Below are 27028 nucleotides of genomic sequence, written 5' to 3'. Positions count from 1 at the left end.
AAGGTGTGCCTTGCTAGAATATGGAATGGCATGTATTCTCTGCCCTTTCTCACTCTGTTTACGAACACAGATCCCACAATAAACCGCTTAAGCTCTTCAGATGTCCTTGTTTTGTTTGAATTTGCACAGTCTTTACTGTCTCTGTTCCATATTTTCACTCACTGAGAATCCATTCTACTCCAATTGTTGTCAAATGTATATCCCACCCCTTCTTAATGTTCAGATGGTCTTAAGACTGTCATGCAGGCATTTTGTGTGATGCATTAAAAAAACAAAAACAAAAAAAAGTATCCAGAAAGCCATGGATCTGAAGTGTGGATTTCAGAAGCTGGAACTCAAGTCTTTTGAGATTGTAGCCATTGGCTTAATTTTACCTGGGTGGGGAGTCTAGAGGAAGAGAAGGTAGGGGCATTGGGCAAAAAGGCCAAAAACGGATGCAGTGATTGAGGGAGGAGGATGGGAGCCCTCTGTAAGCAATTGGTTCAGACCCCTGGCAAGAGCAATCTGTCCCACCCCTGGAAGCCCTTTGAATGGGGAGGGGAGAGAGAGAAGATGCAGACCATGCACAGGATTTTCATCTTGTACAGCTTTACCATAGGGAATATTCCTTTAAAAAAAAATAGCCATAGCAAGCTGTTGAGATTATATGTGGTCACTAGCTTTTCTCCCAGTCCAGGCCTTCACAGATGGCACAGAAAGTCCATGATTTGCTCACGATTACTAGCTTGTCTGCCTCTTAATTTGTATTATGCCATGTAAGAATAATTGGAACCACTTGGAACTGGGGCAAAACATGGGGCTGGATTATTATTAGGCCATTAAAGGAGAGATAAACTTTGTTGTGTTAAGGATCCAACAAATGTCATGGCTTAATAAAAAATAATAATTAGGCAATCAAGTCTGTTGCCTATATATGACCTCAGTCTTTGTAAATTCTGCCCTGAGAAATTTGTCTTGATAAAGGAAAGAATGACCTGCCTTAAAATGGTGCCGAGATTTGTTTTGATTTCAGACTTCAATTGGTTAAGAAGCCTGGCTTGTTGGTGTGGAGCTGGGTGCCCACAATTTTATCCAGCAGAGTGAGCAATTTAAAGTCTTAGGTTGAGATTGCTCCAACCTCCTATCAAACCCTTAATGGTGCACCTGTGGCTCTATCTTATGTTACACAAGTGGTATGGGAGCTACTATATTGTGGCTTCATTCTGTACCACTGAGGTAATGCGAGAACCAGGGCCTAAAGGGTTATTGGGCATGGTTTCTGGGCTCTCACGCCATGTGCAACGTAAGATGGGGCTATGCAGGAGCCTCCAGAAAAGACTGAAGTAATAAAGAAGACAGGAATGATGGTAGGTACTCTTCTCTTTGAAGGGACGCAGGTGGCGCTGTGGGTTAAAGCCTCAGCACCTAGGACTTGCCGATCGAAAGGTCGGCGGTTTGAATCCCTGCGGCGGGGTGCGCTCCCGCTGCTCGGTCCCAGCGCCTGCCAACCTAGCAGTTCGAAAGCACCTCCGGGTGCAAGTAGATAAATAGGGACCGCTTACCAGCGGGAAGGTAAACGGCGTTTCCGTGTGCGGCTCTGGCTCGCCAGAGCAGCGATGTCACGCTGGCCACGTGACCCGGAAGTGTCTCCGGACAGCGCTGGCCCCTGGCCTCTTGAGTGAGATGGGCGCACAACCCCAGAGTCTGTCAAGACTGGCCCGTACGGGCAGGGGTACCTTTACCTTTACCTTTACTCTTCTCTTTCCCTCCCTCTTACACAGAGCTGCTGCTACATGCTGAATAGGTTTCTTTGTACAGTTGTACTGTACCTAGGTTCTTGAACCTAATCCATTCCAGGATTCTGTTCAACTCCCGAAACCATTCGAAAACCAAGGTTTCCTGCAGTCAAACGGAAGCTGCATCAGACGTTCAGCTTCCAAAAAATGTCCGCAAACCGGAACACTTACTTCTGGGTTTTTGGCGTTGGGGAGCCAAAACGTACGAGTACCAAGGCTTTCAAGAACCAAGGTACGACTGTACTTCCATTTTTTTTTTAATAATATTTTTTATTGAGTTTGTAAAATACAGAAAAAAGAATAAAGAACATATTATAGGAGTAAAGTAGAAAGGTTACAAGTTTTCTTGTTCTTTTTTCCAAATCTACTGGACTTCCCCACATCCTCCCAACCCTGCATTCTCTGTAATACATAACATCAGCAATTTGTTAACTTATTTCATTACTTGTTGTATCCTTCGTTTTATCATGTTACCCAATTTCAAATGTGTTATAACCCAAATCATGTGCATTTTCATTTAAACACAATAAAGTTATTTCATTATTCTATCTCAGACTTCTTGTGCCTTAATTTTCATTTCTTTAGTTTAACCTTACTGAAGCTAGAGTTTCCTAAAAGATGCATTTTTTAACATTCATACAGCTTATAGTGTTTTTCCAGATAGTCCTTAAATTTTTTCCAGTCCTCCTCGATTGTTTCTTCTCCCAGGTCTCGGATTCTGCCAGTCATTTCGGCCAGTTCCATGTAGTCCATCAACTGCGTGTGCCATTCCTCCAGTGTGGGTAAATCTTGTGTCTTCCAATGTTTTGCAATCAGGATCCTTGCTGCTGTAGTAGCGTACATAAAAAAAGTTCTGTCCTTCTTAAGCACTCTCTGGTCCACCATGCCCAGGAGGAAGGCCTCTGGTTTCTTAGGTAAGGTACGACTGTACTTCCACACGCTGACTCAGCCTCTGTGATGAGCCGATCCCCTTTAAGAGGGTGGGATGGGTCGGAGGACACAGAGGTCAGATCAGAGAACCTCCCAAGTGGTTGAATGATGAGCTGCAATTTGAACATGCAGTAAAGCTAGCAGACTGGGTGCTTTTCCAAAGGTGCAGCATTTGCCCACTTTCCGAGTAATTTAGTGAGCTGAGCTGATCCTTGCAGAGGTTGTCCCCGGGATGTGAGTTTCTTTCTGAAACCCTCCAGTAACAAGGCACTTGGACTCTAAGAGTTCTCTGTCTCTTGTCTTACAGCTGGCTTTCTGAACTCATGGAAGAACAACATCCACCAATCTTGCACAACAGTTTCATAATTGTAGAACTACTTTGAAAGGCAGAGAAAAGGCGTCCCCTTGTCTTTTTCCATTTTGCTTGTACTGCCTGTTTGTGCCTGGCACATCATGATACCTCCCAGTTATCTATTGCCTTTAGTGTTGTCCCTGAAGCCAGAGGGTACTGAAAGTGTTCCCTTTGAGTAGTTTCCAGTGGATTTCTACAGGGTCCAGCACTGATTTTTCACTGGGCTGCGTCAAAGCCAAATTGAATCTGCCTCAGAGTCAGAGTTCTGTAGCTTGGCTGGTCTCATCAGTTGTATTAAATAAATCATTACAACCCTGAGTTCCATTTTGGAACATAAGAAATGAAAGTATATACAATTTGCAGCTGGATTTAGATACTTAACAGGTATTTGACAGCGTGTAATTTGGTGGCCAGCGGGTGCTGATTGTTGAGTCCGGAGAGCTGTAGCTTTTTTGTGGTCTCTATGCAGGCCTGCACAGTCCTATGCACTGATTTTAATAGGACTATTTTTTGAGATTGAGTGTGCATAAAACTTCAGCCTTTTCCAAGAGGAGTTTGCTTGATGAAGCCTTGGAGTCGCTGGATCATCCTGATTACTATTTTTACTCTGCTTTTCTGTTCATGGATACACAAAGTGATTTGTAAGATTAAACACAATAAATCAGTGGGTCTTCCTCAGCAATATGGGAAAAATATAGTTTCGGTGGGAGCTTCCCCCTCGGAGCTTCCCCCTCCCACGCTAATAGTCTGGTTGCAGTGGGAGGAAAATGTCCTATCTCCACACCATCGTCGCCATCCTGATCAGGTCTCTGCACCTTGTATTTGTGAAATAAACATTGTGCACTTAAGGGCAAACCATGTGATTAACATAACCAATGGTTTGGCTGTGGATCAAAAAGGATTTTCAAGACTTCTTGGTTCATGCTCATAAAACTTGCTCCCCATTTTCTTTTAGTATTCCTTACGAGTAATGTTTTCTGCCTGATGGCTATCTTAAGAATTTCTTACATTGCAAGATACAGTGGAACCTCGTGTTACATACTGTCCTCCTTGCAAACGTTTTGTGTTATGAGCTCCACTAACCCGGAAGTAGATGCTCCCAGTTGCGAACTTTGATCCGGGATGCGAGCGGAAGTCGCACACCATCTGTGTGGCAGCAGCGGGAGGCACCATTAGTGAAAGTGCACCTCGGGTTATGAACTGTTTCGGCTTAAGAATAGACCTCCGGAACGAATTAAGTTCATAACCGGAGGTACCACTGAACAACATAGCTCTCCCTCCCCTTTCAGATTAAATGCTTTGGGTTTTTCAAAACCAAGCCTTCCCCTGCTCCCCACCTTTCTGGCCTCTGCCTGATAGTTCAGTAAGTTGTTATGTTTTGTATTTGTGGTGGTAAAGTTTCCTGCCAGTGGCAGAGAAGACCTGGAAGGAGCTGGTGAAATGACACTAATTTTCTTGCTTGCAGGGATTGTTCTTCATGAGTTGCTGAGGTTGATTATTATTACATTATATTTGTGATAGACTCTTCTGTATAGTAATTGCACCTGGGGTGTTCTTAAAAGTTGGTTTTCAGACAATAACAGTAAAAGCTGCTTGTGCTCGACAGCTTTTGGAGTGAATGCTTTCTTAGGGAAGTCTAATGTGGATGGGCAGAAATTCTGCTCCTGTTTTTGCCAGACTCTCTCCAGGGACACAGTGGGGCATACCTCTCAGGATAGCGTTTTGAGACCCAGAAAAGTGGATGTTTTATTGTTTTCTTCCTCCCCTACAGAACGGTGGCAGCTGAAGTAAGGAAGCAGGTGTCCCGAGAATATGGCAACTCCCCTCAGCTTTCCAAGAAGCGGGGTGGCCCCCCACAGTCGGTGAGTTATTCAGTAGTATGTCTTGGTGAGGGGTAGAGATCTGGCAGAAAACACCGCAGCTTCTGGCTAATAAGACAGGGAAGAAAATCTGTTCAGCCAAAGAAAATAGGCAGTATCAGACAACCATAATTTGGAAACTGCCCATTTCCAGGGCATTTTAGAAATTGCTAGTAATCCAACATATAGCAGGGACAACCATTTTGCTCGTGCTTTAGGAAGCACTCTTATTTAGAATTGGGTTTGTTTTTTTAGAAAAACAACAACTGAATTAAATGATATCTATATTTAAATATTCCTAATTAACTTCTCTAATTTTTTTAAGACATGCAAGTTGGTGGCCACTTCTGCCTTTTCAGGGAGTGAGTTCCATAGTTTGACTATGCACTGCGTTTCTGTCCTAAATCTTTCCCTTAGCCAATTGCTGCCCTTTGCCAATGGGTTGCTGACTTCCACTATTTGCTCATGGGAGACAGGATTGCCTTTTGGCTTACTGTCACTATGGACCTACCTGAGGCCTCTTCGGAGATGGAAAATTGGAAGAAGCATAAGAACCACTAATATCTCTTTTCATTTCTGCAAGAAGCATATTGGGGAACATGGTTACATATGAATTAGTTGCCTTATTCCTCCAGTCCACCTCTAGTCCCAATCCAAACAGTAGAGTCCCAATCTCTGATATCGGCTGCATTTTATTTGTTCTTTCTTGGTGGCATAAGGACCAGAACAGCTGCAGAGACTATGCTGTATTTTCTGGAGTTTCAGCTTTAAAACAAACAAACAAACAAACATCTGTGGCCTTCTCAAAACTTCAGGCTTCCCTTATGTAGTGTTTCCTAAAGCAGCTATTGGGTGAGGACAAGGTGGATTTCAATTTCCCAGGTGTGAAGGAGTTTGAAATTGGAAACTTTTGGGTGGGGTTTGGCTGGGTGTCTTTGAAAATAGTTTTAGTCTCCCAGACCTCTGTGCTTGTGTCTTCTCTCCATTCTTCCCTTCTTGCAGGTCTCTCTGTCATTTAGCCTCGTTACTTTTTCAGGGGATTCCTCCCTGGTTTTCACTGAGAAGCTGTCAGAAGAGCGCCTAGCCTCTCTGTAGGCTCTCTCCCTTGCTCAGCAACAGCAAGACAGTTGGTGGAGATGGGAGGGAGAGAAAATTTAGCTTTTGCCATTTGTCATAAGAACAAATGCTTGCATTTGGACAGTTTCCAAGTGGCCTGTGACATGCAGTGTTAACTGTGCCTTGAGGAAACGAAGGAGTCTTTCTTCTCCTCCCCATAGCACCTGTTTCTTCTTGCTCCTCTCTGAACAATAGTGCTCAACAAAGTCATTTAGACTATGTTGTAATTGTAATAATTTAAGAGCAGAGCTATGTGTTGTGGCGGCTCAGATGACTTTTGTGCTGGTTAGTTGGGCATTGTGGTGGGAACATTTACTAGTCTTAAAGATGAGCTCCTGCAGTCTTCCTCACCTTGGTTTCTGCATTCTCTTGAAGCTTCATCTTGGAAGGACTGCAACTCCCTCAGGCCTGTTGTTGTCCTTCAAGATGAAGGGAGGCGCCTCTGTCAGAAGCTTCTGTGAAGGACCAAGAAATGCCCCCAAACCTCTGTATTTCTGTGCCTCCTCTGCTGGACTGAGGGGAAGAGGTGTGAAATTCACACACTTTTTTCTTAGCTTTCATAGTCTAACTTGGTAGTAGTAGTGGGCATTTGCCTGAAACATGTTGGAATCATGGATTCATGGGGAGGTATTCATCCATTTCCCAGTCTATAAAATGGAGAATACCAGACTCAGGCCTTGGGGCAAATCCTTATCACCCTTGTTACGATGTGGAGTGATTCAGGCACACCAGACAACTTCAGCAAGTGAAAGCTTGTCCACTCTCCTGCTTGTCCCGTGCCTAGAAAGAAGGGACCCCAAGCAGTTTTCTGCTTGATTCTCGCTTTCGAGGGGAAAACCGCTGTTTAGCGAAAAATCAAAGCAAATTGTGATCCACCCACTTCGGGAAACACTGTTCTGAACTGTAATCAATAAAAAGGAACAGCAAGTCACAGTTCATAAAACAACACAATACAAATTGAAGGCAAAGACAATTGTGTGGTGTGGTGTTTTTTTTAAAAAAATAATAATATTGCTGTAGCTGCTTATTTGTACTTAATTTCATGCACACGACCTCCACCCAGTCAGGCCTGTAGCCAAAAAGAGGAGGAGGCATATCTCTTTGATAGGGAAAACTCTCTGTTTGGCTCTAAATCGGAGCAAACTTCAATCTGGAGAAACCCCAAATGGCCATTTGTTCTGATTGAGTGCTAAAGGCTTTCTGACTTGTAGGTTCCTCTTCCTTACCCCACTCCTTGATGTTCTTCTCTAAGGTGCCTCTGACAGAAGTGGTGGAGCCCGTAGACTTTGAGGAGTACCTTGACAGCCATGTGCCAGATGCTGAGCCCGGTCCTCTTCGTGATCTGGTTGAGTTTCCCACGGATGACCTGGAGGTGATCCACCAAACACGGGACTGTCGAACACTGGAACCTGGCATCCCTGAAGATGAGTAAGTGGCGGGATTATTAATTGTGGATTGTGGTTCTTCCAATACTTGAGATAAGCACCTCTGCTTCCATTTACTCCTACAGCCTTTCACTGCAGAGCCCCCTTCACCTCAGGACAGTTGTATGTAAGAGTTGCCAAGGAAAAAGAACTTGGCAATTGGCTGGCAGTTTTCTGCATTAGAACTTGCTAGTTCTGCAGTACTGACCAGCGAAAACGTGGTAGGCAAAGACTATTTTTTAATCTTCACATTAACAATTTAAGTGTGGCTGAATGCCGCTTTGGAAGACTGATTTAAATGGCAATATAACTGACTTTTGACATCTGCATAAAGGGAAGGCATCCATTTAATTCCCAAAGGAGACTTAAGTGTGAAGAGGTGTAGGTCATTTTTGAAAGTCATCTGGGATTTTACAAGATAAACCCTGGGTGGGTTCTGCTTACAGGTCTTTCCCCTAAGATGTATGAAAAAAAATTCTGAAGGGTTTTCACAATTCTGCCTTTTTGGTAATCCCACAGAGAAATAACATATTAACAGGAAAAATAGACTTTAGTGCACTATTCGTCATGGCACTAAGATGCAGAAATCATCACAAAAACTATCCAGTTCACCATGCTCATAGGAAAGAATGACCAGCTTTTCAAATAGAAGGGGAAAAACCCCCACTCTTGACTGCTACTAAAACCCAGGAACACCTGTAGGCTCAGAGTCAAAGCACAAGGAGGCTCTTATTGTAGTGTTTACCAAGCACTAAGGCTAGTAGTTTTCAAGGGCCACATTTTTTAATTTGTATCTATGTGAGAAAAAAGAATATCCGGGAGGTATTATCTGTTGTTTAATAAAGGTGTGGAAGCAAAACATGTGGAGAGAAATTTGATCCTTATCTCTCCTTGCAGATAAGTCTTTGGATGTTACTAACCTGTCGACATTTTTACTAGCCTGCTTTTCTTCCTCTTTCATTCTTCTCCAGGAAGCAGGATGCTCGCGTACGAGACGCTGTACAGGTCTACACAGAAGACTGGGTCATGGTCCAAAGAAAGTAGGTTGCACCTCTTCTTTGAGAAAGGATAGCAAAGACTGATTCTTTGCTATTGCGGCGGTGGTGAAATTTGCTGACAGTGCTTAATCTTTTTGGGTGTGGATTAAATATGGACCTAACAGAAAGAACCTTTGGTAGGGGAGTGCTGCATTTCAAACTGAAAAAAGATTTTAAACAAACATTATTTTAACTAAAGGAACCTTTTAGACTCCTTTTACTTCCACCTGGACTAGCCGCGACTTGCACACCTTCCCACAAACTGTTATTCACTCATCCTCCAGCCCTCTGAAGTGTCAATGGAAGGGCTAGAGAAGTTGGAGGGAAAGTCCTAACTTTCTATGGAACTTCCTTAAGATTGCATTGGAGTAAATCCTTGCACTGTAATAATTGTATCTGCTTATAATTGACCATTTGATAGCCAGAGCCCTAGTTGCCCAAGTCCTTTCAATTACTGCATAATTATTGCTTCAGCAGTCATTCTGTAGTGGTGGAAAAGTTGTTTCATTCAGATGAGCCATAGTATATGTTCTGGATTGTAATCTCAGTTTTTGGGAGCTTTTCAAATAGAGTTCACTGTTTCTTCTGCCCTGGTTCAGGTACCAAAAGCTGAGCACCATGTACAATGCTATTACAGCCGAGAGGCAAAGGGAGAGGCAGAAGGGGCTGCCTAGGCAAGTCTTTGAACTTGATGAAGTAGCTGAAGAGCGGAGCAGTCAGGGGGATTCGGTAAGTCAAGTCAGATTTGTAAAATCTAGCATGTTGGAGCAGCTCTTCTGTGTCCTCTATGGGATCCATGAGCAAAGAGTCACAATATAATATGAAAGACCATCTTTCTTGGGGTGGCGGGTGGGGTGGAGTTCTGATAGTTTGCATTTCTTTTCTTTTTTAAAATTTTATTTATGCTTTTCAGGTTTATACATTTCACTAATTATACAATCGTTTTGACATTTCAAAGTTTGACTTCCTTCCCCCTCTTTTTGCGGTTCCAAATTAACTTAATTTGCTCATTTATTCATCTACTTTAAATATTTACTCTTATAAAACTGGAGGTTATTACAATAATCCTGCCAATGTTCTTATCTGTTTACAATTTATCTGTAAATATTCAATGCACCATTTCTATTCTGTTATAACAAGTTTGATTTCTTATTCTTCTGGTAAGCTTCACCGTTTCTGCATATTCCATAAGTTTTTGTATCCATCCTTCCTTTGCTGAGAGTCACTTCGCATTTCTTACTGCAGAAAGTATTGATCAGATGTGTAGAGATTTTCCTATTCTACTTAATTCAGGAGGGTTCTGGAAGCTTTTCTGTGTGAAAGAAACAAGCAGAAAGTTCATGGTGTTTGGGTTATTCCTTCAGAGAAGCTGAGTTCCAGCTTAAACTTGTTTTGTTATCTCTTCTGTGAAGGTGATGCGGAATATAATAATAGGCCAGAAGGAGCCTGGGTTTCATTCTCTCTTTCTATCTCTTTTCCTTCTGGTGTGGTGTTCTGTACATAGTATGCATAGTGTTAAGGTTTAGTCTTACTGTAAGTTATTGTAAGTTTAAGTTAAGTCTGCTGCAAGTGGATTTCTTATGGACCATGCCAATCCTGAATGCTTTAGATTTGTGACAATTATGCTCACTGGCCTTCAGTAGCAGTAAAGCTCTTCTGGATGGAATATTAATTGCCTCTGGTCTATTTTTTGGGAATCCTGCAACGTGTTTAAGTTTTACTCTTCCAGTTCTAGTGCGGGTGACTGGTGGCTGTGGCAATGGCTGCTGTCGATCGGGCGCTGCTGCAGCATTTGGGCGGGTGATTGGCAGCTGCTGACGGCGAGCAGAAATACGACTGGATGCTGCTGCATCATGTCCCCCCAAAAAAGCTCAACAACTCTGGGCAATTCCCCCCCATTTTCTTAATTTTTAGCCCCCCAAAATTGGGGAGGTGTCTTATACATGGGGGGGGGGTGTTATACATGGAAAAATATGGTATTCTGAGCCTGGCGAAATGCTCTGGGCTGCTGTGCATTTGCTAGATACTCAGTGAAGTTTGCTGTTGTCAGCAGGAAGACAATGTGGCTCTCGGCAAGGCAGTGCCGTGGACAACAAGGCCTTTTACTATGGCACATCAGGTATTCCTTGTCCCTTCCAGGATGACCTGAAGCGCTGCTCCACCTCCCTCGATGATACACCCCGTGGCAGCTGGGCCTCCAGCATCTTCGACTTGAAGAACTCCGCAGCCGACTTCTTGTTGCGCTCTCTCTTGGTGCGCACTGCCATCGAAGAGACTGACCGCACGAATGAGGAGCTGCGCAAGAAGAACCGGCATGGTGAAATCCTGGCCCTTTACCCGGCCCCAGATGAGGTGAGCGCAGGCCCTGAGATTCCAGTGGCTTTTGCATGATCCTCTAGCGTCCAGGAGATGGCAGGCATGTTTGGATGTGGGCTGATGAATATTAGAAGGTGCCCGTTTGCCTCTTGGGGGCAGATACCAGGTTGTGCAGAGGATGCTTTGATGGCCACAGACTTTGCTGAGTGGTAAAGGTTGGAGGAAGAACCACCACAGTCTTGTCATTCTTTTTTAAGTGGTTTTGTCAAGAAAGAGGAGTAGGAGGGATCATTACGTTGCCTGGCACCCCTCCTTTCCTCCTCCTCCAGAGATCTCAGAACTGTCCAGTCTCTTCCCTGCCCTATGACACTCTGTTTGGACTCACTTTTGTTCTAGCAAGCTCCAATACTGTTTTCCTAGTGCTAAGCACATGGTTGTATAGATGATGTGCTTCTCTTTATCTTTTCAGGATGAGGCAGTAGAACGCTGCAGCATCCCAGAAGTTCCCAAGGAGCACTTTGGTCAGAGGATCCTGGTGAAGTGTTTGTCTCTGAAGTAAGTCACTTTTTATTTGCCAAACCAAAGTCAAAGTAGGACATACATGGAAGTTTGGGTCCATTGCACTGCTTTTCACAAATGCTTCAGGGTGCGATGCTGTGCAAAGGGTGTGAGGCCCTGGCTGAACTTTGTGTCAGTTTGCATTTCTTAGTGCAGAAAGTATTGATCAGATGTGCAGAGTTCTTTCCTAGTTAATTAATTCAAGAGGGTTCTGGAAGCTTCTCTGTCTGAAAGAAACAAGCAGAAGGTTTGTGATGTTTGGGTTATTCCTTCAGAGAAGCTGAGTACAGCTGGCTTAAACTGGTTCTGTTATCTCTTCTGTCAAGGTCTTGCTGACTTTAATAATAAGCCAGAAGGAGCCTGGGTTTCTCTTTCTCTTTCTATCTCTTTTCCGTCTGGTGTGGTGTTCTGTACATAGTATGCTTAGTGTTAAGGTTTAGACTTATTATAAGTTACTGTAAGTGTAAGTTAAGTCTCCTACAACTGGATTTCTTATGGACAGTGCCAGTCCTGAGTGTATTGGATTTGTGACCATTATGCTCATTTGCCTTCAGTGGCAGCAAAGCTCTGCTGGGTGAAATATTAATTGCCTCTGGTCTCTTTTTGGGAATCTTGCAACATGTTTAAGTTTTACTCTGCTAACTATACATTCGAGTTCTGCTCTGGATCAGTATTGAGTAGAATTACATGACACTTTGCGGGAGGATTTCAAAGCTGTCTCCGCGGAAAACCAAATTCTGAATCCAGGGGTCCATTTCTTATGTACTATTCTCACTGGAGGGTGTGCATGCCTCTGTTTCCAGTCATCTCATGGTGGAGAGCAGCACTGGCACTAGGTTCAGTCCATACAAGAGGCCCCCATGCTAAATTGCAAACAACCTGCAATTGCCTTGGGAAGAAGGCCCCTTGTTGCTATGTCAGGAGATGCCCGTGTTCATGGACAACACAAGGTACACTGCTGGCTATGGCTGATGTATGGTTGTTTTCTCACCGAACCATCTCTCTTCTCTTCTCTTTTCTCTCTCTCTCTCTCTCTCTCTCTCTCTCATACCCTTCCATGGAGCAGGTTTGAGATCGAGATCGAACCGATCTTTGGATCGCTAGCGCTTTACGATGTGAAGGAGAAGAAGAAGGTACTACTCTGTGATTCTGAGCAATACTTGTCTTTACAGCTAGAAGCAGGACCATTTTATAAAATGGGCAGAGAGCAAAGCATAGCAAGGTAGGATGCAAATTGGTCAGTTGCCTAAAATTGCTGAGATGTTTGAGAGACTAGTTTGATAGACATCGGAAGCGCTGGGTTGGAGATGCTCTTTATTATGTCCATGCAGCACATACACAAGGCTACCTGATGTGTCGTCTTACTAGTTCCCCTGGAATCAGAGCAGTCTGCAGTCTCTTCCTGTTCTGGAACAGGTAGGAACCGCCTCCAGACATTTTGGAGCAAAGGGGGCATTTTCTCTCCTAGCTATTGCCCTGCCTTCAGTTAGTGCTGCAAACTCTTATGGGTTCCTGCCTCAAGCTCTTCCTTCTAGTTAGAGGAGTTTCAAAGGCAGGAGAATGAACTGCCTCAGCTGAGCCAGGAGGGAAAGGTGGATCAGAGCATTCTGCAGGCAGCAGCTATGCAGGTGCCTTCAGATTGTGCTTTACCTGACCCCTCACTCCCATCCCAAGGACACAGGGTGACTTCAGCTGCAGTGAGAAGCCTAGCCAGCTGCATGCCCTGCTGCCTTTAGTCTCTGTGCATTTAGTTCTCTCTGGCTGGATCTATACAGATTTTAAAAAACGCTATAAAAGCTCTTAATGGAAAATCCCATTGGTGACAGATTGCTGCTCTATAGCACCATCTGGTGCCGCATGTTTATAACGCAGGTATAACGCGATATACAGTAGTACCTTGGTTTACGAACTTAATCTGTTCCGGAAGTCCATTCTTAAACCAAAGTGACCTTAAACCAAGGCGTGCTTCTCCATAGCAGCGGGGGACTCAATTTACAAATGGAACACACTCAACATGTTCTGCTTCCAAGGCAAAGTTTGCAAGCCAAAACACCTACTTCCGGGTTTGCAGCGTTCTTAATCCAAGTTGTTCATAAACTATGTTGTTCTTAAACCAAGATACCACTGTAATTGACAAGTGTAGCTGAGGCCCCTCTCTTCTGCCCAGCACAGTCTCCTAGGTTTGACTTTAGTAAGCACCTCAGGAAACTACAGTGTGGAACCAAGCAGATCTGGCAGAAGCCAGTGGGAAACAGGGCTGCTGCTCTCTGGCTGCAGGAAGGAGAAGGCCCACGTCTTGTTACAGTAGTGGTGGCAACAGCAAGCCAGATTTCAAGACCACAGTGGATAGGCCTTGTCCAGATCTAAAATCTGCTGTCTGTTGTGGTGCTCCCAGCTTTGTTGCTTTTATTGCTGTGACAGGTTGGGAGTGGGTCTCGAATGCACGGTAACTTTGCCCAGCTTCTACCATTTCCCCAACTTTTCTAGATCTCTGAAAACTTCTATTTTGACCTCAATTCGGAGCACATGAAGGGGCTTCTGCGAGCGCACAGTGCCCACCCTGCTATCTCCACGCTGGCTCGTTCGGCCATCTTCTCCCTCACGCATCCTTCTCCAGATATATTCTTAGTGATCAAGGTGAGATGTTTGATCTTCAGTCACGCCTCCAGAGCTCATCCCCCTTTGCAGCCATTCTGGCAAGTGCTGTGCATGTGGTGGAGGCACATATATTCTGCCTCCTTCTGTGAGTGCAGGAAAACAGCTTGTTTGAGCTGGGCATCAGAATTAACAGCTTCAGAATCTCAGCTATCCTTAAAACAAAACAAAACAAAACAAAACATGTTTCTAGTTCCCATGGGTTTGGAGGGAGATTTGAATGTGTGTGGGCAATGTCTAGCAGACTCTCTGAAACTGGAGTGAGGTCTGGGAGGGCCCATTCTTTTTCATTTTGCTTATGGTTTTGGTTAGCTGAATGAATAATGCAAAAGACACATAAGCAAAAGAAAAGTAATTACATAGTGCAGAACACAATTTTGTTCTCCTTGCCCCATATTTTCTTTTCAAGCACTGAGTAAGCCCAGCTCTAGGTGCAGGACTTTTCATCTTTCCTTAGCTTCAGGGACAGCTGAGAGGGCTCTTTGGTTGCAGGCCTCTCTCGTCAGGGCTAGTTGTAGAACTTGAGGTAGAGCTCACAGCACTCTTGGTTTAATATTTGGGAACTTCCAAGGCATCTGCTAGACTTCTTCATCAGTAACTTGCTTTCCTTTCCCTGCCCAGCTGGAGAAGGTGCTGCAGCAAGGGGACATCAGTGAATGCTGTGAGCCATACATGGTCATGAAGGAGTCCGATGCTCTGAAAGTAGGTAGATGGAAGCAAGATGAGGAAGCAGTTGGGTTCCTGGCCATGCTCTGTGTGTGAGTTTGTGTGTGTGTGTCCGTGTTTGTGTATGTGTGTGTGTGATAAGGAAGCAGTTGGATTCTTGGCCATGTGCTTTCTCTCTCTCTCTCTCTCTCTGTATGTGTGTGTGTGTGTGTGTTAGCTAGCTAGCATGCTAGACTTGACGCCAGGTTTCAATTCTACCTGTATCATTAAATCCCCTGGGATGACCTCTTGCATGTTCTCAATGGAATGAAAATGGCCTGCTTTACAGGTTTATTTTATGGGTGGATGTGGTAAGGGGTTCAACATTTACAGTTTGGTCACAGTAATGGTGAAGTTTCCCCCCTTGTGCTTCCTTTTTAAATTTTTATTTATGATTTTCAATTTTTATACATTTCAATAATTTTACAATCATTTTCACATTTTGGAAATCGACTTCCTTCCCCTTCTTTCTGCGGTTCCTTAAATTTATTTTTAAAAGTATTTTCTGCTTATTCCAAATTAACTGAATCATTTATGCATCTTTTAAAAATGTATCCTCTTATAAAACTGCAGGTTATCACAGTAATCCTGCCATTGTTCCTATCTCTTTACAGTTTATTTGCAAATATTCAATAAACCATATCCATTCTTTTATAAAAAGTTTGCTATCCTGATTTCTGCCCCCCCTTGTGCTTCCAGAACAAAGAGAAGCTGGAGAAGCTGCGGGTGGCAGGAGAGCAGTTCTGCACCCGTCTGGGAAGGTACCGCATGCCATTTGCCTGGACTGCCATCCACCTCGTGAATATAATCAACAGCACTGGGATGCTTGAGAGGGATGCTTCCGACTCTGAGAGTGGTGAGTATAGTGCCGTGACCAAGCTATTTGAGAAAGGACGCTTCCTTTACTGTGGGGAGTTGGCTGCTGACGCTGCTTTTTCCCAGTTACATGGAGCTTTTGTCCAAAGGAACCTTGGGAACTGAGGCAGTGTGATCTAGTGGTTAGAGCAGGCATAGGAAACTCAGCCATCCAGATGATTTGGGACTACAGTTCCCATCATCCCTGACCACGGGTCCTGTTAGCTAGGGATGATGGGAGTTGTCCCAAAACATCTGGAGGGCCAAGTTTGCCTATGCCTGGGTTAGTGTGTCAGACTGGGACCCGAGTTTAAATTCCCAAATGGTCGTGAAGCTCACTGGGTGACCTTGGGCCAGTCACACACTCTCAGCCTGATCTACTTCACAGGGTTCTTGTGAGGATAAAATGGGGAGGAGAACTTTGTAAGCCACTTTGAGCTCCTTGAAGGAATGGCGGGATGTAACAACAACAACAACAATGCCACAGATTGCACCGTATGTTTATAATCAGAAATGGGATGACTTGTAACTGGCAGTTGTGCATCACAGGAGTAGTTTAAAGCTGACTCACAGCATGCTAGCATTACAAACAGAGTAAAATCAAGCCACAAATTTGCAGTCATGTCCATGCAGCCCTAAAGCTCACAAAACAGAAATGTTGAATGAGGTAGATTGTTTATGTTCATGAGCTGGAGACTGAGACAAAGGAAGTGGCAGTTTCTACGTTTTGCTCTCCTTTCTTCAAACAAGGGTATCCTTCAATCTATCAGCAGGGAAAAATTGGGTATGAGGAGCATCTTCCGAGAGCTCTATACGGCAGACCTCAAGTGTAATTTGCTACACATTATACCATGTCTGCTAGAGCACGCAAATGGGTTTTTTTATTCAGTGGACTTAACTTCAGGGGCCTCCTGGTGTCTGTACATCTGCCTCCATATAGCACAGTGCAAAGTACCACCTCTGTAGCAGACTCCGACAAATTAAGGGGTTTAGTTTTCTTGGCCACGATCAATCATTTATCGCTTAAGTGTAAACCTGCATGACGTGAGTGATACAGCTCCCCTTGGTTGGGCTGGAGATTCTGAAGTTCGTTTCCATTGCAAATTGTAAGGTATTTGTCAAGGGACAATACTGCACTACTTTAGAAAAGCTGCTTCCAGTGTTATTGTGGGACACCTGTTGGTTTTGTAGAAACAACTCTTCTAGGTTGTTGAGGAAGCTTGTGGGTAGTTTCTGCAAAATGCCTATTAGCGCAACCATTGCGCTGTTGTACAGCGTTGTGGTCTCCATTAGGTTTGCCCTCACAACAACCTTGCAAAGTAGGCCACATCCCCCTCCCCAGCACTGTGGACATGAAGCTGAGAGGCAGTGATAGCCACTTGCCTAATACCAAGCATGAGTTCCTGGCAGAGCCCGGTTCTCTTCTCACCATTGCCTATTGACTAAATATGACTCCTTATTTGTGCATGTGTGCACCTCACCTATTGAACATATCTTCTTCTGTTCTAGATCGCAAGGGAACCTGGAATGAGCGCAAGAGGAAAACATATGAGCGCATGAGTGTTGGGGAGGAGATGTGCAGCTTCAGCAACTTCCGCCCAGCTACCCTCACCGTCACCAACTTCTTCAAGCAGGTGGGAGGCTTGGAGTCTGGGCTGTCTGGACTGATTCATAATATCACTGTCTTTTGGTTTTCACATCTGTAGGAGTGCAGCTAACAGGACCAGAGATTTGCAGGCAATTACCTCTTTGTGCGTGGGGACGCGGGTGGCGCTGTGGGTAAAACCTCAGCGCCTAGGACTTGCTGATCGTATGGTCGGCAGTTCGAATCCCCGCGGCAGGGTGAGCTCCCGTCGTTCGGTCCCAGCTCCTGCCCACCTAGCAGTTCGAAAGCACTCTTAAGTGCAAGTAGATAAATAGGTACCGCTTTCTAGTGGGAAGGTAAACGGCGTTTCCGTGTGCTGCGCTGGTGCAGGCTCGCCAGAGCAGCTTCGTCACGCTGGCCACATGACCCGGAAGTGTCTCCGGACAGCGCTGGCCCCCGGCCTCTTAAGTGAGATGGGCGCACAACCCTAGAGTCGGACACGACTGGCCTGTACGGGCAGGGGTACCTTTACCTTTACCTGTTTATGCTAGAGAATTTTCTCTTTCCTCATAAGAAGCTGCGATTCTTCTTTCATTGTTTTCCCCACTCAGCATAAAATGCTGGGAAATGGGTTGAAGATGGGATATGGTCACTGCCCAGGGCCCAGCAGGATTCTCTGCCTTTATTTGCAGGGCCCCTCCTTTTCTTACAACTTCCAAGATTTTCAAGCACTTTCCACAAGAGTCTTCAGTGCATGTTCAGAACTTGTACGCTCCAACAGAGCTTCAGATTCTTGACAGAACCTTCAAGTGACTTGCAATTTAGGACTTTGAAAGTTAAGTTGTATACAGTGAAGTATACGTTCTGGCAGAGTCTTAAAATGAACCTGAGGAATATTACAGGTGCCTCTCACGTCTACTTGTTTGGCAACGCCTTCTCTGTAGTGGTGCCCCAGTCGTGAAATTCCCTGTCCCTAGAGGCTTATACTCCCTCTCTGTTAATGAGTTTCTGATGTAGGTTAAAATCCAATTCAGGGCATTGGGTGAATTCTTTTTTTCCAGTCTGGTGTCAAGATCTTATTTTGTACTTTACTGCTCAAACAATCATTTGTAGTGGTTTAAGATTGGATTTTATCCTATGTATGCTTTGATGTGTTTCCTTGTATTATGTTTTTAGACTTATTGGAAGTCTGCAGTGCAATGCAATGGACAGTCTATACATATGGTAAATGAGTAAATTGAAACAAGTATTGCTAGAGCAATGCCACATCCACTAAGGAATTCACAAGGGGCTTAATGCCACTGTCTTGGTGGATGTTACTCTTCTGTTCTGGTTCAACTCTCCCCTTCTTTTTTCCTCCCCCCCCAAAAAAAAACCTCTAGGAAGGTGATCGCCTCAGTGATGAGGACCTATACAAGTTCCTGGCAGACATGAGGCGGCCATCATCTGTCCTAAGAAGGCTCCGACCTGTCACAGGTAAGGTGTGTGCCTGTAAATCAGCCTGCAACAAGGCACTGCCTCTTGTTGAGAGCTCTGTGGAGTGGGGAATTCTGGAGCTGGTGTTGATTATGGTAGCCATGTAGTTTGTTGTGACAAAAGCAAGAAAGCTCTTTGGCCAGATCCCACTTTTGCCAAGAGTAGGAAATGTTTCCTGAGAACAGAAAGCGGAGAAAAAGTCTCTCTCTCTCTCTCTCTCTCTCTCTCTCTCTGTGTGTGTGTGTGTGTGTTTGTGTGTGTCTGGGTTTGTGTTCAGTTTCCTCCCAAAGTGAGGTAGAAAGATCAGTCATTACAAGAAATAGCTGTAGGTGTTTCAGAATCCAGTCAAATGAGAGCAAGAGTAAATCAGCATAGTTTATTATTATTTTAAAAGTTTTTAAACAATCCTTCATCACTGTTCTCTGTTTGAGGTGAAGGAGCCTCTCTATAGTTTCTGTTGTCCATTTCCATTCCTTGTGCAATCTGTGTGTGTGTGCTCATTCTTCTCTGTGATATAATAGAGATCAGGAAACTCAAGCGCCCTAGAACGCTCCAGCCCTCTACCACACATTCTCAGTCTCAGAGGTCTGTCGGTTTTGTCATGTTGGCTTCTGTATGCAAACTCTCCTTACACACCCACACACCCTCTTGTTTCGGCCTCGCAGCCCAGCTCAAGATCGACATTTCTCCTGTGCCGGAGAACCCCCATTACTGCCTGTCGCCGGAACTTCTGCATGTGCTGCCCTATCCTGACCTCCGAGTCCGGCCCACCAAGGAGATCCTGGAGTTTCCAGTCAAGGAAGTCTACACACCGCACACAACGTACAGGTAGGTTTAAGGCAGCTTTGCTGGCCAGTGGGTGCAAAAGCAGCTCTGTTTTGTGTGCTTTGTGGTGCTTTAATTCCGTGCTTTTCAGCTCTGATCTTTTCAACCTTGTGGTACTGAATTCCTCTGTATTCTGAAGTGGCAGAAACAAATGCTACAATGGCAAACTGATATTGGTTGAACAAGGTATTGGTTGCAGCTTTCGTTCCCTCTCCTTCTCCACCAGTTCATCTGTAACCTGTTTTTTCTTAGTTGCCAACAAGCTGCCTCCCTTTATAGGAAACTCCACTCAGGACTTCCACTCATTATCCTAGCCCTCTGTGAATAATGTGTGTTGACTCCTTAAAACTGTGTGCTCAGGAACAAAGGGATGAGTTTCTCCTTGGTTGATCTTGCAGTTCTCAGTACTAATTTTAAGTGAAACTGTGACAAGCTGCCAGCTTCCTCCCATCCCCTGTCAGGCTGCAGGTTGCTATGTAGCAATATGACCACAGGGCTGTCAAGAGTTCAGCACCAAGATTCTGGCCTTAAGTGTTCAGCTGCCACTGTCATCATACTGAATAATGACCCAGATCTTTTTCGGCGCACAGTAGATAAAACTGTAGTCCTTTGGCAGCAACTGTTGCGGCTTCCTTCCAGTGTCTGATCTGGTGAAGCACTCATAATATTGTACTCTCATTCCTGGTAAGCCCTGGCAGCCAAGGCAGTATTGCAGCGCAGAATGCCCATCCACACTGAAAAGCAGATGTTCAGTGTATACACATAATGTGCTCTGTATAATGAGAGCCATCTCAGATGCAGCAGTCAGTAGCCTTGGGCAGGGCGATGTAGCTTTCAGAAAGGTTGCTTGTTTTGCTGATACTGCGACTTTTCTAAAGATCCCTCGGAGGACTCGCAGTTCCTCACTTGAGAAGGTGAGGATCTACATATTTAGATTAGATCCGGCAGGTGTTGGAGAGTTCTCGTCGTGAGGCTGGATTCTTCTAGCCTGCTGCTGATCTCCTACCGGCCCCCCTGTGGATGCTATGACACAATCAGCCATGTTTCAGGACAGGTGCAAATAGTTGCCACCAAGCCACTGTAAGCAAAAGGTTTTCTGCTCCAAAAATCACGACCCCCTCTTTGGCACAAATGTTGCCATGGTGTCTCTGTTCAGGTCCCCCAAATTCAGCTTCACAACTTTGTGGTTCTTCATCTGGAAACAAGGACAAGTAAGACGGCATTAAGCAAGCAGATCTCAAAGATCAAACCTACGTTCTCTCAGGTGGACTTCCTTATTTGTGGGCCCAGAGGCCTGGGCTCTTAGCGTATGTCCTCGTCTTTGCTTTCTTAGCAAGTTAGAGGCAGGTGTGTTGCACTTTGTGTCTTGGGGATCAGACTTGTTCCTTCCCTCCTCTGGTCCCTCCCATGATTATTATTATTATAGGTAAAAAAAGAGAAAAGGTGAAGGACCCTTGGACAGTTAAGTCCAGTCAAAAGCAACTGTGGGGTTGTGCCGCTCATCTCACTTTCAGGCCAAGGGAGCCGGCATTTGTCCACAGACAGCTTCCGGGTCATGTGGCCAGCACAACTAAACCGCTTCTGGCACAACAGGACACCGTGACGGAAACCAGAGCACATGGAAACACTGTTTACCTTTATGCCACAGCGGTACATATTTATCTGCTTGCACTGGTGTGCTAGGTTGGCAGGATCTGGGACAGAGCAACGGGAGCTCACTCCGTTGCGGGGATTCGAACCGTCGACCTTCCGATTGGCAAGCCCAAGAGGCTCAGTGGTTTAGACCACAGCGCCCGTTACTATAGTAAGGGTACTTTACAGTACTGAGATCTTGGCATGAGTGCCCTGCATCAGAAATACAGTTACCACAACTAGCAAATGGCAGCAGCTTTGAGCCAGGAGCTGCCCTTATCACAGCAACACACTAACTTGATCTTTGTTTATGAAACGTCCCCAAGAAGACCTCTTGCCTTGCTAGTCTTTGGATCCAGAGCAGCTGTTCTGTCTGCCGAGCCATTTGCTGCTGCTGCTGTTGGGTAGCTCTCAGCAGGGACCAGATGGTGAGATTCTGCTGTTGCATGTGTGCCTGAGGGGAGAGGATATCGGTTAACCGAGAGGTGGGGGTTCTTTTATCCATTGCTAGCAGTTTCTGATGTTTTAGACCCCGTAATCTCAGTCTGCAACCCTGGGGAATTCCTCATCTCAGTTTTCAACCCTGGGGACTCCTAAACCATGACTTCATTCACTTCCCATTGTGGGCCATCTATTCAAACAGTTACCAGGCCTTCTCTCTGCCCCTTCACCTCACAACCAGTGCAGAATATGATCTCTCTTCAGCAGGACTATGCAGTCACAATTTCAGCCTAGTACTCTGCTTCACCCAAGAAGTCAATCCTGGAGAGCTGTTGCAGCCATTACTAATGCTTTCTGCAAGGGGTAACATGCTCAATTTACTAGCAGTGCTAATAGAGAGAGGAGTGTGGTGCTCTTATGATAAGTTGATATCAAGAGCCAGGAGGAGACAGAGGTACTACTGCTGCTGCTGCTTACATGCAGGTTTCCCTCTATAACTTAACAATAATTTATTATTTATACCCCACCCATCTGGCTGTGTTTCCCCAGCCACTCTGGGCGGCTCCCAACAGAATATTAAAAACACGATAAAACATCCCTAAACAAGGCTGCCTTCAGATGTCTTCTAAAAGTCAGATAGTTGTTTATTTCCTTGACATCTAATGGGAGGGCGTTCCACAGGATGGGCGCCATTACCAAGAAGGCCCTCTGCCTGGTTCTCTATAACCTCTCAGTGAGGGAACTGCCAGAAGGCCCTTAGAGCTGGACCTCAGTGTCTGGGCTGAACGATGGGGGTGGAGACGCTCCTTTAGGTATACTGGGCCGAAGGCCGTTTAGGGCTTGAAAGGTCAGCACCAACACGTTGAATTGTGCTTGGAAATGTACTGGGAGCTATTGTAGGTCTTTCAGGATCAGTGTTATATGGTCTCAGCAGCCAGTCCCAGTCCCCAGACCAGCTGCCACATTCTGGATTACTTGTAGTTTCCGGGTCACCTTCAAAGGTAGCCCCATGTAGAGCGCATTGCAGTAGTCCAAGCAGGAGATAACTAGAGCATGCACCACTCTGGCAAGACTGTCCGCAGGCAGGTAGGGTCTCAGCCGGCATGCCAGATGGAGTTGATAAACAGCTGCCCTGGACACAGAATTGACCTGCACCTCCATGGACAGCTGTGAGTCCAAAATGACTCCCAGGCTGCGCACCTTGTCCTTGAGGGGCACAGTTACCAGGGAGTCCTCCACACCTGCCTGACCCCTGTCCCCCCAAAACAGTACTTCCCCTCTTGGGAGTAAATAACTGCCTAGTCTTATTTATGCACTGAGCTCGGAGAGCCCTAATCCTTACCCTCTCCACACACACCCCTCCCTGCTGTTCATGCTGTTAAAGCAGACGGTACCTTAAAAGAGATTTGGATAAGCTGAAAATAAGCTTATGAGTTTAAAACGGGTTCAGAGCAATGAGATGCTGCCACTGAGCTTTCGAGCATCTGTGTGTTGCTTTTGAGAGAGCTGGAATGTTATGCTGTGCTTGGTGTGAAGCTTTCCTAGCTCAGGTCTGGATGTGAGCTTTGGGGCCCCATCAAGCTTGACTCAAAGTGGAGGAAAGGGTTACAAGGCTCCCAAATTCTTATCTGGCTTTGAATAACACAAATTCCCAACTTAACTCCTTCTCACCCAGCCAGTCCTCAGAATGACAGCTTCATGGAGCCCACAGGGGTTCTGTCAGGACTTCATCTGGCCATGGGAATTATTATTGTAGAATCATAGAATTGTAGAGTTGGAAGGGACCCTGAGAATCATCTAATCCAGCCCTCTACAATGCAGAAATCACAATTACATTGGCTCAGCTGCAAATAACAGCTTTGCATGGCACAAAGAGGTTCCAGTAGGGCTTCTCCTGATCACGCAACACTGTCAAAGGCTTAGAAGGTTCCATGATCTCTGGCTGCCTTTGATAGCAGTGCAAATGCCAGGCGGCGGCCACTGAGGCTTCTGCTGTCCATGCCGAAGAGTTTGCAGGTAGTTGGGATTGTGGAGGCTTGCAACCTCCTAGGATCCGTAAACGGTGGTGAGGAAGTCCCCACCTCTACTGGGACATTTGGAGTAAGACAGTCCCCATCACCACCAGTTTCTTTCTGGGGTGCAGCCTCTTCATCTTCCCCCTTTGCTCTCCCTGTGGCTGCTTGAGTAAGCTGAACCATTCTCCTCGGCAAGTTCCCTGTGGCTGCTGGCAGACTAGCTAGAAGCCTCTGGTGGAGTTGTGGTTTCACTCCCAGTTGGATGCCTCCTCCTATGGAGAAGGCCCATTCAATGATTGCACCTTCTATGAATGGAAGAGCTAGAGGGGTGAGGGGCAAGATCAGGGGTCAGCAAACGTTTTCAGCAGGGAGCCGGTCCACTGTCCCTCAGACCTTGTGGGGGGCTGGACTATATTTTTTGGGGAAAAGGAACAAATTCCTATGCCCCACAAATAACCCAAAGATGCATTTTAAATAAAAGCACACATTCTACTTATGTAAAAACACACTGATTCCCAGACCGTCCGCGGGCCGGATTTAGAAGGTGATTGGGCCAGATCTGGCCCCCAGGCCTTAGTTTGCCTACCCATGTGCAAGATTGTCTATGTGAGTGCATGTCCATTGATCTATGCATGAGTTGGTTCATTACTGTATCTGTAAGTTTGAGTGTAGTGATCAGTGGGGCTACATGGAGATGGCTTCTCATGCTGTACAGATTAGCTCAGAGTTCACTTGTCTAGGCACTTCTTCAAGCCCCCTAGAGATTTTGGAGAGCAGAGTGGCAGAAACCGCAAGGGGGCCAGAGCAAGTGACTTAGGGTGCCGCCTTACAGAAGGGAAGGTGGCGGATTACCTTCAAAGCAGAAAATTCCTGTCCCTTATTTTGGAAACCTCGCTCTTCCATGATAGCCAGCATCCCTTCGAGAGCCTTCACTTGTCGCACTAGGTCCTGCTGGCCCGCAAGCATCTTCTGCAAGGCTTCCTTGTTGCTGTGAGCCTGCTGCCATCTTGCCAGGCTCTCATCCTATCAAAGAAAGAGCAGGAATGGTGGATGAGGAAGACTGACCAAAGGGGCTCTCTGATGAAGTTGGGACCCTGGCGGTGTGGACTAGGTAGGGAAACTGATTACAAGATTGAATATGGAGCTATAGGTGTAAGCCCCTGCTTAGGTTTCGTTATTCATTTGTTTTTATTTTTTAATTGTGAAATGCTTAACACAGAATATCCAAACTATGGACAAGAGCATATACCGCATTGGCCTGAATATAAGTCGCACCCGGAATATAAGCCGCATCTTTAAAACTGGAGAGGGGAAAATTAAAAAACACCCGAATATAAGCCGCTCCATTTCTTGCTGCTCCTGGCTGCATACTGGGGGGGGGGGGTAGGGGGTAGGGGGGAGGAATGCCGCATTGTGTTGCTGGCAGCCTTTCCACTTCCTCGCTTTCTCCCTTCCAGGCCTTGGGGGAGAGGATGGGGGGGGGGGCTACGTGTGGGGTGGGCACTGCTTTGCCACGCTCCTGGCACTGTTTGCCCCACGCTCCTGGCTGCATACCGTAAGGTCGCGAATATAAGCCGCACTTTAACTTTTCACAGTCGGAATTGGGGGGGGGGGGGAAGGTGAGGCTTATATTCAGGCCAATACGGTAATATAAAAACCAGCCAGTAAGCAAAATTACAGTAAAATTCTCATTTTTTTGTCATATCGGCTGCAAACTGAAAGCAACAGTTCAGCTGGGAGGTTTTTTAAAAAGGAAAAGTTTTCAACAGGCATCTGAAGCAAAGGATCATAGGTGCCTGTCTAATCAGCAGAGTGGGGGCAGCATTTCATAAAGCTGGTCAAGGCCCTGTTGTCCTACCAATAAAATATGACTACCGCTTTGCTCTAGTTCAATGCCTTTTAATCTGGGCTGGCGCTGTCTTCCCTCCTTCCCCTGCCCTTATAATTTAAACACAGTTACCTCCAGCCCCTTAACAATCTCTCTGATCTCTTCCTGCTTCTGCTGGGCTCTTTGGGTCTGACGACGCAGCTCCTCCAGGCCCCGCTCGTAGAAGTCAGAGCTGCATCTGATCTTGTCAAGCTTCTGCGTTGTGGACTCGTAGAGGTCACTCAGCGTGCTGGCAAACTGCATTACCCCGTAGAAAAGAATGTTTACCTCCTGCGGAGCCGCGGGCTGCTGCTGGCCTGTGAGGATAGGGGCAAGCATGGCTGCAGAAGGCAGCAAGATACTCAGGAATAGGAAAGTCAGCATGGCTGTGACTTGCAAGCCAGTGGAAAAACCGAAGGAAGTAAGCCTGCCGCTTTATATGCAGAAGCGAGGGAGGGGTCCGATGGGGAAAGAGACGATTGAGCTGGACTGAGCAACCCACTCCAGCATTTAATGAGCCAGCAGTATTTTAATCCTGGGCTCTCATCCCACACTTAGCATGGGCACAGAACTTCTGACCTGGGGCAACAGAGTTGCACAATGCTGGCAGATGGCAGCTTATTGCAGAGGTACCTAAAGGCTAACTTTGGATTCTGGCACCTCTTAACGGTTGCAAGAGGTTGCAGGGAGGGGAAGGTGGCGTGTCTGTCCAAATGCTGGCTATGTTTATCCTAGCTGGGCTGTGGGATGGAGCAACGTGATGTAATCCGCTGCCTCTTGGAGAGGGTGGCATGAAGGACTGGCGTGATGCAAAGACTTGTTGCTCCAAAGGTCTCCTGCTCTTTTACCTTTATGGACTGAGCATGCTCTATGCATATGGAACTCTGACCAACTGCGGGCAGAGAATGGGAGACCAGAGGGGCAGGAAATGGAGTAGGAGCTGTTGGTGGGCTGAAACTCTGAACAGAACACATTTTAAGTTATCTGCATAGCCTGTGAAAATCCCTACTAAGTTGTACCTTAATCTTTGAGTGCAACTGATTCCCAGCAGGTGTACATTCATTTCTTTTGCAGATAAGGAAAAGGTGTTCTGGCAATCGCATCAGTTATGGGTCTCTCTGCCATGTACACATTTGCTGCCGCTCTCCCTCAGAACTGTAAAGATTCCCCTTCTCTTGCAGGAACCTGCTGTATGTTTATCCCCAAAGCCTGAACTTCAGCAGTCGTCAAGGTTCAGTGCGGAACATCGCGGTGAAGCTCCAGTTCATGGCTGGAGAGGACCCTGGCCAAGCCATGCCAGTGAGTGAGGCAACCTCCCTGTGGCTTCCTTACAACTTTTGCAGCTCCACTGGCCTTCTGGAGCAAAGATCTAGGTTGTGCTGTGAGGGAGCGAAGGAGCATCTGAATATAAGAAAGGAAAACAGAGAGCCCAATATGCCATTTTGCCCAAAAGTTTAGTCTCCTAGCCAGTCCCTCTCTGTATTTTGAACTCTCCCGTTTCTCTTAATTATACATAGTTTGGAGGGAACAGTTTTGCTAAGCAGATTCACAGTTCCCATTCTTGTGATATCCTCGGGTCAAGATCCTAGTCCTCATCTATGGGAA

General features: G+C 45.8%; 2 protein-coding genes across 11 annotated transcripts in view; one reads left to right on the top strand and one right to left on the bottom strand.

Moving 5' to 3' along the window:
• DOCK6 (dedicator of cytokinesis 6) overlaps positions 1 to 27028 on the top strand; it is a 99379-nt gene that overhangs the window by 10950 nt on the left and 61401 nt on the right. For all 8 annotated transcript variants that reach the window (XR_014559303.1, XR_014559304.1, XR_014559305.1 and 5 more), the window contains exons 2-15: positions 4829 to 4919; positions 7285 to 7460; positions 8428 to 8496; positions 9093 to 9222; positions 10633 to 10845; positions 11279 to 11364; positions 12434 to 12500; positions 13855 to 14004; positions 14644 to 14724; positions 15427 to 15583; positions 17092 to 17216; positions 18550 to 18643; positions 19309 to 19471; positions 26605 to 26722. Coding sequence is in view for 3 of the 8 variants with exons in the window: in XM_083718165.1 (XP_083574291.1) it covers positions 4829 to 4919; positions 7285 to 7460; positions 8428 to 8496; positions 9093 to 9222; positions 10633 to 10845; positions 11279 to 11364; positions 12434 to 12500; positions 13855 to 14004; positions 14644 to 14724; positions 15427 to 15583; positions 17092 to 17216; positions 18550 to 18643; positions 19309 to 19471; positions 26605 to 26722 (1720 nt within the window). In the remaining 5 variants the exon portion in view is untranslated. The remainder of the gene's footprint in view (positions 1 to 4828; positions 4920 to 7284; positions 7461 to 8427; positions 8497 to 9092; positions 9223 to 10632; positions 10846 to 11278; positions 11365 to 12433; positions 12501 to 13854; positions 14005 to 14643; positions 14725 to 15426; positions 15584 to 17091; positions 17217 to 18549; positions 18644 to 19308; positions 19472 to 26604; positions 26723 to 27028) is intronic.
• Positions 19000 to 26237, bottom strand: LOC310835132 (uncharacterized protein). 3 transcript variants are annotated; one of them, XM_083719912.1, is made up of 4 exons: positions 25517 to 26212; positions 24409 to 24579; positions 21439 to 21554; positions 19000 to 20663 (listed from the first exon to the last, which is right to left on the bottom strand). In XM_083719912.1, exons 1-4 carry the CDS (start codon positions 25805 to 25807, stop codon positions 20660 to 20662), a joined length of 582 nt encoding a protein of 193 aa, XP_083576038.1. In that variant the 5' UTR covers positions 25808 to 26212; the 3' UTR covers positions 19000 to 20659. The 3 variants fall into 3 exon arrangements, with proteins under 3 accessions (XP_083576038.1, XP_083576037.1, XP_083576039.1); XM_083719911.1 differs by having other exon boundaries at positions 19480 to 20663; positions 21432 to 21554; positions 25517 to 26223; XM_083719913.1 differs by lacking the exon at positions 21439 to 21554 and having other exon boundaries at positions 19480 to 20663; positions 25517 to 26237.

The sequence above is a fragment of the Podarcis gaigeae genome (assembly GCF_964106915.1).
Source record: "Podarcis gaigeae genome assembly, chromosome: 17".
Classification (NCBI taxonomy): Eukaryota; Metazoa; Chordata; class Lepidosauria; order Squamata; family Lacertidae; genus Podarcis; species Podarcis gaigeae.
The sequence above is the reverse complement of the archived record's forward strand: the minus strand, read 5'-3'. Positions and strand labels throughout refer to the sequence as shown.